This window comes from Triticum urartu, chromosome 4A (genome assembly GCF_056163025.1).
Source record: "Triticum urartu cultivar PI428250 chromosome 4A, HENAU_Tu73, whole genome shotgun sequence".
Lineage (NCBI taxonomy): Eukaryota > Viridiplantae > Streptophyta > Magnoliopsida > Poales > Poaceae > Triticum > Triticum urartu.
Genome location: NC_141876.1, coordinates 455,806,711 through 455,816,757, shown reverse-complemented (window position 1 = coordinate 455,816,757; position 10,047 = coordinate 455,806,711). Strand labels below are relative to the sequence as shown.

Genomic DNA, 10,047 nt, shown 5'->3' with positions numbered 1-10,047 from the left:
CAAAGTTTGACTTTGACGAAATTTTATATGCAGACTAAAAAGAAACGGAGGGAGTACCTAGATTAGATCGATAGTTGTCGATAGATTAAATCGGTTGAGGGTAGCGGATGACCACGTGTATTATCTAGGATCTGCAGAGAGAAACAAGATTGACAAAAAATATAAGAGATCAGATGTTGAGAGCTTGAGCTAGTTAGGCACAACTATTTATACGTAGAGCTGCATATACTTATGAACACAATATCTGTGAACTGGGCCGCACTTAAAATACTGGTGACGTTGCTACAAAATCTTACACCACAAGTAGCAGACACAGTGCTGGCGTGGGTATTTTTTCTATGCCAGTAGTACTCCACGGATGGTGAGGATGATGGGGCCCACATACAGACGGCCTTGCCTAAAATTCCTACGCCAACAATAATCACATAGCTATGATGTACGATTTAAGCCGACACCAACACTATTTGAAAAAACTAATGCTGACCTCAATTAAAAATAACGCGTCATCAACGAAAGTTGTGGCTAGCATTTTTTTCACTGGTGTTACTAGCTACAACTGCTATAACACTATTGGGCATAGCTCTCTACTAGCACGTATTAGTAAATAACATGAAGAAACAGAAACCATAACAGTGTAGCATCCAACCTTTCTTGGGAGTTTTTTTCTTTATCTTGAAGGATCGGATGACTCACGACTCCCATCCACACTCACGACGACGCAACGATGATGGGTTCTTCTTAGACCTTACTATTTGGCCAATGCTTTTTTGTTTGGCAATTTTATTTTTACTTTTTACTTTATATAAATGCTATTGTAAATAGTTTCGGCGATAGCTGACATACCTCTAGCTCGGAGAACCCTGCAATACGGCAAAACGTGCGAATCAACCTGTGGTTGAGTTGGTTAGGTGGACAGTGATATCCTCAACCCACCAGGGTTCAAATCCTGGTGTTCGCATTATTCCTGAATTTATTTCAGGATTTTCGGTGATATGCTTTCAGTGGAAGGAGACATTCTCGTCGACGACGAGGAGTCTACGGTGACTTCGTAAATCTCAAGATGATATGCCGGCTCAGTCTCTCGGAGGTGTTCATAAGGGTAGGGTGTGCGTGTGTGCGTTCATAGGGGTGAGTGTATGCGCGTGTATATGAGCGCTTGTGTCTGTACTGATGCTAAAAAAAACCGGCAAAACGCGATTTAAAACATTAAATACTTTCCGTGTTTCTCAAGCAATTATGTATTTACCTGGTTCTCAAGAAAGTCTATATACTTTCTTGGCTCTAAGTACGTACCTAACCTTCTCTAAATAGATTGGTATTAGAATTAAACGGGTACTAATTAAATAGATTCCTTGTTTCTCGCGAAAACTACTATGTATTTTCTTCGCCCTCAAGAAACCTATGTACTCGTACTTCCGTCCAGGTACACCCTTCAGTCATATCACTCGTATCTTTCGTCTTTATAGGACAGTCCTCTTTTACTATTCACTTCCAACAGTTGGCTCGTCGCCACGCACTGTTCTCCAGCCTCACCGCCCGTGCATCGTGTTCCACTTTTCCGCCACGCAAAAGAAATCTCGCGTCACGTTTGGAAAATCCCGTGGCCGTGGGGATCATTTTCCTTTTCCGCTTCTCGACTTCCCCAATCGGCCACCCCCCACCCCCTCCTTCCTTCCTGGCCAGCGCGGCGGCTATGGCCTCCATGACCACACCTCGGCTCCCCTTCCTCCCCGCCCGAACCCGCTCCGCCGTCGCCGCCTCCTCCTCTTCGTCCCCCTCCTCCCCGCTACCACGCCTCTCCATCAAATGCAGCAGCTCCGCCAACGCTAACTCGGCCCCCCTCCCTTCTACATCGCGGCAGCCCCGGGCGCCCGTGGCGGACGGCGTAGGGTCCGCCGACCTCAACGGCCTCCGGGCCCCGCCTATACCTGTCGCCGACTCCCCTCTGCCCGCGTACCGCGATCCGCACGGGCTGCCTCGTAAGTCCAGCGGCGGCGCTTTTTTAGCCGATCTCCAGAAGTTCTTTTCTCGTTTGTTTATTAGTATAATATAATAACTAGACTAACTAATCAGCTGGCGCTTTCTTCATGGCGTGCGTGGTTCTGTGCTGGGGTTATTAGGGCCTCTCACTAGTGCGGATCTAATGGAGTCGAGCGGGGAGGGGCTCAAGGTTGCCTACCAGGTGCTCGACGAAACGCCTGTGCTGTTTTGGTCTCATTGCGTATTAATCTCCCTGTGTTGTGTATGTGCTCTTTTTGTTGTGAATCTGAACGGAGTCTGGTCTGGTGATTGTTCAGGGCTTCCCTGGAGCGTACAGCGAGGCTGCAGCAAAGAAGGCCTATCCAAATTGCCAGACAGTGCCCTGCGAGCACTTTGATACTGCATTTCAGGTATCCTAGTATGATCCTTTTTTGGGCCTGTTTAGATATGTTTGTGTATGCTGTTCGTGGTGCAGTGAGTTGCGCATTTTATGTTGATTCATGTCATGATTCCAGAAGATGGGACATTCAAATGAGGTTAAATGTTTGTTGATGAAATATGTTGATGGTTTGGAGTTTTTTGAAATTCTCTATTTCATTAAGACTGTGTCGGCAAGATCGCCAGCCACCAGAACACTTACATCAACCAGCACAGATTCCACCCAAATACAACAGGTATCCTGGCCACGAGCTCCAAACCCGGCAAGGGCATGAGCAACTTTGTTACATGCACGGGGACTATAGTATAGGAACAGATAACAGAGCTGAAATTAAGCCTCAGGAACTGTCGCATGTCTCTATAGATAACACCCTCCGGTGACATATCGAAAACTGTGCTTTCCAACGCCTTAATCAGCTGCTGGCAGTCCGACTCAATTTGAATATTGATTATTCCCCACTCGGCTGCCGTCTGCAGTGCTGCTGAACAGGCCTCCGCTTCAGTCTGACTCGCACTGTACACATGAGTGAGTCTTCACGCACCTGCACCTAGTACAGCTCCTGTTCGGCCGCGTATGACAAAGCCCCAGCCGCCAGACTTTATTGTGTCGTGAAAAGCACCGTCTACATTGATTTTCAAAGTGTCTCCGACGGGACACTGCCACAATGGTAATGCTTGTCTAGCTTGCTGGTTGATGGGCTTCTCATGCAGCTTCAGTGATTCGAACGCACACTTCTTTGCCTGAATGGCTGTGCTTTCAATTGTGCTCACATTTTCCTTTTTGTTCAGTTTATTCCTCCTCTGCCACCATTTCCAAAGCATGCAAGCTACTAGCACCCTCTTCCCCTCCTCCAGGCTCAGTATTTGTTGCACGACATCCTTAGCATTAGTGCAAGTACACAAGCATGCTCCGTGTTAGTTTATTAGATGGAATATGCTAGCACTGCACAAAGAACCTATTGCTGGCGCATATTCATTTGTCCATACTCCATACTTGTTCTTTTCTCGAGACAGCATGCTCATCATTTGGTCATTCATTTCTACTGTCATTTATGTACTCGAACAAAATTATGTATTATGAAAGTACCCGTCTAGTCGAATATATACGTATGGATGGTTTGTAAGTATCTAATTTAAATAGTTTTAAAGATATTGGTAGTCGAAGTTCCATAAGTTGACCCTAAATATGCTCAAAACGACATCCCTTAGGTAACCGGAGAGATTGTTTTATTAGCAAAATCTTCTTCTAAACTAGCCTTTTCAGACAGCAGTAGATCAGAGCAATTGTATTCCATATGTTGCATGGCATATTGTAATACATAGAAGGTGTATGTAGCAAAAAAAATGTGCTGCAATTTTGATGTCTTCTGGATCTTTATCAGGCTGTTCAAAACTGGATAGTTGATAGGGCGGTACTGCCACTTGAGAATACTCTGGGTGGTAGTATACATCGGAACTATGACCTTTTACTTCGGCATGAGCTGCACATAGTTGGAGAGGTTCGCCTTGCAGTTCGGCATTGCTTGTTAGCCAATCGTGGAGTGAAGATCGGGAACCTAAGAAATGTCATTAGTCATCCCCAGGTAAAACCTATTGGATAGTGTGGCCTCGATATTTTTCACTTGTTTCTGTAATAACCTTACAGGCACATTAATTTAAATTCTCAGGCTCTTGCGCAATGTGAGCATACGCTGACAGAGTTAGGAATTGAACATAGACAGGCCGTTGATGACACTGCTGGTGCAGCAAAGGTATAATGATGCTTCCTCTTTTACGCGGAATTTATCTTCTGATGGCTATATATTTGGTTCACTCTTTCAAGTGACTCATGGTGTAAAGTCATTGTCATTAACCATAACGCTATATGCTTGTTTCATAGTTAGTCGCAGAACAAATGCTCCAAGACACTGGTGCTGTTGCCAGTTCATTAGCTGCTGAACTTTATGGACTCGATATTCTTGCTGAAAATATTCAGGTATCATGATTTTAGGCTAAATTGGGACATTGTATTTTGTTCTTTATCCTCACCATAAGTCCATTATGTACCTTAGGACGAAAAAGTCAATGTCACCCGTTTTATGATGCTTGCTCGGGAACCTATTATACCCCGGGTTGATAAACCATTCAAGGTATAGATTGCAATGGGAAGTCTCTTTCATCTTCCTTCCAGTAGTTCACTCCTTACGGAGGGGAAAAACAAAGTCGGTTGATTGGTTGCATGATCATTTGATTTTCAGACTAGTATTGTGTTTTCACTTGAAGAAGGACCTGGACAGCTCTTCAAGGCACTTGCAGTTTTTGCACTGAGGGAAATCAACCTCACCAAGGTGTATTAAATAACATTGCTTCGTTTCATCACTTGCATGTGCTTTGTATAACTCTCTAACAGTATGTTGATGTGAAGATAGAAAGCCGTCCACACAAGAAAAGGCCTTTTCGTGTAGCTGATGATGCTTTCTCCACGCGAGTCAAGTTAGATAATAACCCTACAATCCTCGTGTTTATTCAATTTTGTTTCATTAAGTGTTACCCAAATATGAAAAGCACTAATTCTAACCATTTGATCCTTGGCTGAATAGGTACTTCGACTACCTGTTTTATGTCGATCTTGAGGCGTCTATGGCTGATCCAAAAACTCAGAATGCTCTCAGAAATTTGGAGGTGATATTTCTTGGTAGTTTTTATCTGGCGTCAAGCGAACAGTGACTCATGTTACTTTTATTTGCAGGAGTTTGCAACCTTTTTAAGAGTCCTGGGGAGCTATCCTACAGACGTGAGCGAAGCTTGAATAGCAAGTGCTTGCTGCAGATCACATGTTAGTGATTAATCAATTGTGTGCCTTTTTCTTAATCGGATAAACATCCGCCTTTTGATAGCTGTTGTTTGGTGTAATGAAATAAACATAGTTCTCCATTATAGAGTCAGAAACATGTAGCTCTCAGAGCATATTTCCTAGTACTTGGATTGGGACTTGAGCAGTCTTATTACTCATAAAATGTACGTGGGTAGTCCACAGCAGAATAGTGGATATACTCCCGGGGATTGTTCAGGTTGAGTACAATGTAGAATCAGAATACTGAACTATGCGTTGTGGGGGTCAACAAAGTGGATATAAAGTGATTGGGGGGAATACTTTCGTAAGGTTTTAAAGCCTTTATATGTTTTGGTTGTGTCGAAACTTCAAAATTACCGGGCCTTGTAGAATAGGAACTAGAGGAACAGGCGTGCTTTGCCGTGCCCGCTTATATAGTTTTATTTCGAATATTGCTTTTGGCTCTAGGGAATATATACACCTGCGTGCAAAAAAATATATTTTGGCTAGGTTATATATTTTGGAAAAGATAGATGTGTTCATTGTCTCGCCCAAATAGTACCTACAAAGTTTTAGAAGGAAAGCTTAAAGCATTTTAAGCTGTGAAAAAAAACAAGTCGAACGACAAATGTTACCTCCAAATTAATGTTACACTTAATTTTGTTTTTCTTCACCAACGAAGCACTGCTATCCTATTCTACATGAAAATTGGCAAGCACACTTGTGTTACACTAACATAAACATCTACAAAAAAATTAGAACTTTTAGAATTTATTTACTATTTGTTTGGGATCCGAGTTTAGAATTCAGAATTTTATACTAACATGCTCCCTTGTGAATAGTAAATTCAAAAAAAAATTCTTTCAGAGCGACCTGAAATTGTGCATATATATTCATGTGGGCTCATAAGTAAAGTCTGACAGATGAGCAAGTGAATAATTAGTGAAAGCAAGTTGGTAGTACATAGTCGCTTAGAAATTATGCATGATCAGTGCTATCTTTTGTCAAATCATGTCAGTGTTTTGTTAGGCATGCAGATTACTGAACACTGAAGATATATTGTTTGACCTGAGTATGGTATTTTGATCAGTGTGTTCCTCTAACATTGAGAAGGGGAACACATTATACGCGAATATGGGTAAATAATCCGGCTGAAGATTCCTTTCGCCAATGTTAGCTGAGTGAAACAGATCCTCAATGGGTGGTGTACTGATCTGTACCTTTGCTTGGCATAATAGAGGTTAAAGTGTTTGATTGTGTACACTGATCCTTTTCTTTAGCTGATGTCTGAATTGATCAATTCTGACTTGCGGCACTAGCCCATCCATTCTACCTCCCTGAGAAAACAAATAGAGAATACTTGTTCAGGTTCTTAAGTTGTAATGCACCAGTCCATCCATTCTACCTCAGTGTTGCACTGCTTACCTTGCGATCGACCATAACAAAGCTAACTTGTAGAGAATGGAAGAATCTGAACTTCCGAACTCCCAGATGTTTTGCGCTTCTCATACTAAGCTTCCAACGATAAGAGCATCTACAATCGGACTTGACAAATCCGGCCCCTCAAACGCCCGCGGGCGTATCCGGACGAGCCCTCATATTTTCTTTCGTGCATCCACATATCTTAAATCTGTACTCTTAAATCCATGCACGTTGATCATGCAACACAATGTTGCATGTAAATAGCAATTGTTGGTATCAAGCATAGATAGCGTTTTCATAAAATTTATTTGAAGTGCCAAACCCAAGCATTGTCTCCTTGGTTGCCATTATGGATCCACATGTGCTCCACAAGATCATTGAGTAGATGTGTGTGCATCTGCTGATCTCGAAGATTTTGATGCATCTGCAGAAAGTTCATAAGCTGAGCCGCATTTTGATCTTCCAGGATTTCAACTTGTTCTTCGGGTACTTTGAAATCATGGCTTTGGGCAACCGTGCACTTCTACTTGGCCGAGAAAGAGAGTTGGACGCAGCAATCCCTTCTGAGCTTGAAGTAGTCGCCATGTGCCTCCACTCCCTCGACAATGCTCAAAAACAATGGTTTTCGCATGCAAAAATGGCGACGAAACCATAGATCTTCCGGGAAAGCAGGTGTGGGAGCAAAGTAGTCATTGTGCAGTAGCTTTGCTCCGGACACCCTGTTCCGGTTGATCACTCTTCTCCCTTTGATTGAGCCCTTAAAGTTGAGAATATGCTCCAGTTGCCGGTCCATTTCCTCTTGCATGCTCATGAGCATGATCATGTCCACTTCTTCGTCTGAATTCGACGAATCGAATAACTCATCTTGAATCATTTTGTCAAGCTTCATCAGTCCATACTCCTCGTCTGACGAAGCATCGGAATCCATCATTTACCTAAAAAATCACAATAATTTTGGCCGGTCAATGTGTCGAACACATCAAGCGCAAGGCGGAGCCGAAGAGTTGCCGGACGTACCACGACAGCGTCCGGGCCGGCGACGACACCCCCCGCGGAGACGACGGGAGCGCTCTTCCGGAGCTCGTGACGGAGAGCCTAGGAACGCCTACAGAGCGGCCGTGGCGGTGGAGCGCGAGACGGACGACACTGAGGAGGAAGAAGAGAGGATATAGCAAATGGATCCGGCTGGTCTTCGGGGTGGATTTGGTGCAATTTGGGGTAGGGTCGGGCTGTCGGGTCCAACGTGGCAGGCGTGCCCGGACGCCCCCATATCCGCCCCATATTTGGGCTGGATATGGGGGGTGCCGGTCAGCCCAGGCGTTTGACGACTGTTTGAGGGGCCTGTTTGGGTCAAAAAATCGTGATCGGGCGGCCCGCCCGGGCGTATTGTAAAAGCTAGAGTTTGGGAAACTGCACGACACCCAATACGGCTTGAGAGACTCCCAACTCTCTCAATAGAGATTGTACCCAAATAAGCTCATCTGTGGCATTGGCAACCCCCTTGTACTCTGCTTCAGTGCTACTCCGAGATACTGTGGCCTGCTTGCGCGTACTCCAGGCGATCAAGTTGCGACCAAAGAAGACAACATAGCCCCCCGTTGATCGCCGGTCATCTAGGCTCCCAGCCCAATCTGCATCAGATAACGCCGAGAGATCACTCAAGGAGGTAGGCCGAAGATGCAAGCCATAGGAGACAGTATGAGAGATGTAACGTAGTAGCTTCACAGCTGACCAGTGTGAAGTCCGAGGAGCATGAAGATACTGGCACACACGGTTGACCGCATAGAAGATGTTCGGTCGTGTGACAGTCAAGTACTGCAAACCACCAACAATATTGCGGTACTCTGTAGCATCATCGGAAGGAAGCAAGGCACCATCCAAGGCTGAGAACCGACCAGTCGCAGACATAGGGGTGGTAGCATGCTTGCATTGCAACATACCGGCACGTCGCAGCAAGTCCAAGGAATACTTATGCTGAGTGAGAGTCAGGCCAGCAGGGGACCGTGAAACCTCCAGACCAAGGAAGTAATGGAGAGCACCCAGATCCTTGACAGCAAAATGACCACCCAGAGCAGACAACAGACGATCAGCGGCAGTCACCGAGGAGATGATAAGAATAATGTCATCAACATAAACCAGCAGGTACATAGTGTAAGTGCATCTAGTGCCACCCCTAGTTGGTTTTGGAGTATTGACGACAAACCTAGTTGAGGGACTAACGTGTTTGTGAGAATTGCAGGAAAACACAGGTAGAAGTCCCTCATTGATTCGGTTTTATTACCAGAGATGACCCCTAAAAATGTACGAAGACATTGAAGACAATGGTGGTTTATAAAGATATTCATATTGAAGACAATGACATGAGAAGACTCCCTATGAAGCTTATGGAACTCGAAGACTTAGATCCTTCGTAGTTTTATTTCATTTATGTAGTTCATAGGAATCACCGTACTGTTAAGTGGGGTCCAAAAGAACCAGTCAGAATGACTGTAGTGATGCCTAATTCAAATCCTATGTCTTCGAGCGAAGACTTTGAGAGAAAATCTTGTTCAGAGCCAGACAAGTCAGCTTTACTTGTAGCCCAAGTAAAGTTGCCGTGTGAGTTCAAAATTCGACCGTTGGTACACGTGTCAGTTCCTTAGTGACCCAGGGTCATTTTGGACAGATCAGGTCGGGTTGCCAAGTGGCTATAAATAGTCCACCCCCACAACCATAAACGGTTGGCTGCTCAGATTTCAGTGCACGGCTTTTGTCGTTTGAGAGCAACCCACCTCGAAGCCTTTGAAAGAAAAATTCCCAGTGAGGAGAAAAGCCCTAACCACCCAGAGCCAGAGTAAATTGGGCATCACTTAAGTCTTCGTGTCTGTGTGATTTGAAGACTTATTACACTTGAGGACTGTGCATCCTCCAGACGGTTAGGCGTCGCGTTCTGAGCATCCAAGAGAAATTGTGGATTGCCAGTGAATGAAGTCTGTGAAGGTTTGGGAGTCTACCTTGAAGACTTACCTGAGTGATTGGGCGAGGTCTGTGTGACCTTAGCTCAAGGAGAAAACGGTGAGGACTGGGTGTCTTGGACTAAGTGTCCTTGACTGGGTGTCCGGGACTGTGTGTCCTTTGGTTTAAATACCTAGCCGCTCCAACCAGACGTACAGTTGTCACAGCAACTGGAACTGGTCCAACAAATCATTGTCTTCAACGTGTCACTGGTTTCATCTTCACTTCCTTTCACTTACAGTTATTCATTGTGAAGCCATTGCATGCTTGCTTTATCTAATGTCTTCACAACATGAATGTATGATCTGTTCGGCTTCATAACTTCTTCCTACCTGATCCTTATTACACTGAAGCTGTTTGTCATTGCGCTTTCACTCTATTGAATACATGACCATGGCTGG

The 10,047-nt window shown here is 44.6% G+C and overlaps 1 protein-coding gene across 2 annotated transcripts; it reads left to right on the top strand.

The window, feature by feature from the left end:
- The first annotated feature begins 1,604 nt into the window (after positions 1–1,604).
- Positions 1,605–5,575, top strand: LOC125552027 (arogenate dehydratase 2). 2 transcript variants are annotated; one of them, XR_007303361.2, is made up of 11 exons: positions 1,605–1,979; positions 2,121–2,182; positions 2,298–2,390; positions 3,801–4,001; positions 4,086–4,169; positions 4,298–4,393; positions 4,470–4,547; positions 4,656–4,745; positions 4,827–4,890; positions 4,998–5,079; positions 5,147–5,575. XR_007303361.2 is itself a non-coding variant. In XM_048715477.2 (11 exons), the coding sequence occupies exons 1-11, from the start codon at positions 1,694–1,696 to the stop codon at positions 5,204–5,206; spliced, it is 1,200 nt and encodes a 399-aa protein (XP_048571434.1). In that variant the 5' UTR covers positions 1,609–1,693; the 3' UTR covers positions 5,207–5,575. The 2 variants fall into 2 exon arrangements, 1 of the variants encoding a protein (XP_048571434.1); XM_048715477.2 differs by having other exon boundaries at positions 1,609–1,979; positions 4,823–4,890.
- Positions 5,576–10,047: the final 4,472 nt, after the last annotated feature.

Coding starts and splice junctions, on each gene's coding strand:
- LOC125552027 (XM_048715477.2), top strand. CDS start 1,694: ATGGCCTCCATGACCACACCTCGGCTCCCCTTCCTCCCCGCCCGAACC. Junction 1,980..2,120: donor CGATCCGCACGGGCTGCCTC/GTAAGTCCAGCG, acceptor TGGGGTTATTAG/GGCCTCTCACTAGTGCGGAT. Junction 4,394..4,469: donor TTCTTGCTGAAAATATTCAG/GTATCATGATTT, acceptor TATGTACCTTAG/GACGAAAAAGTCAATGTCAC.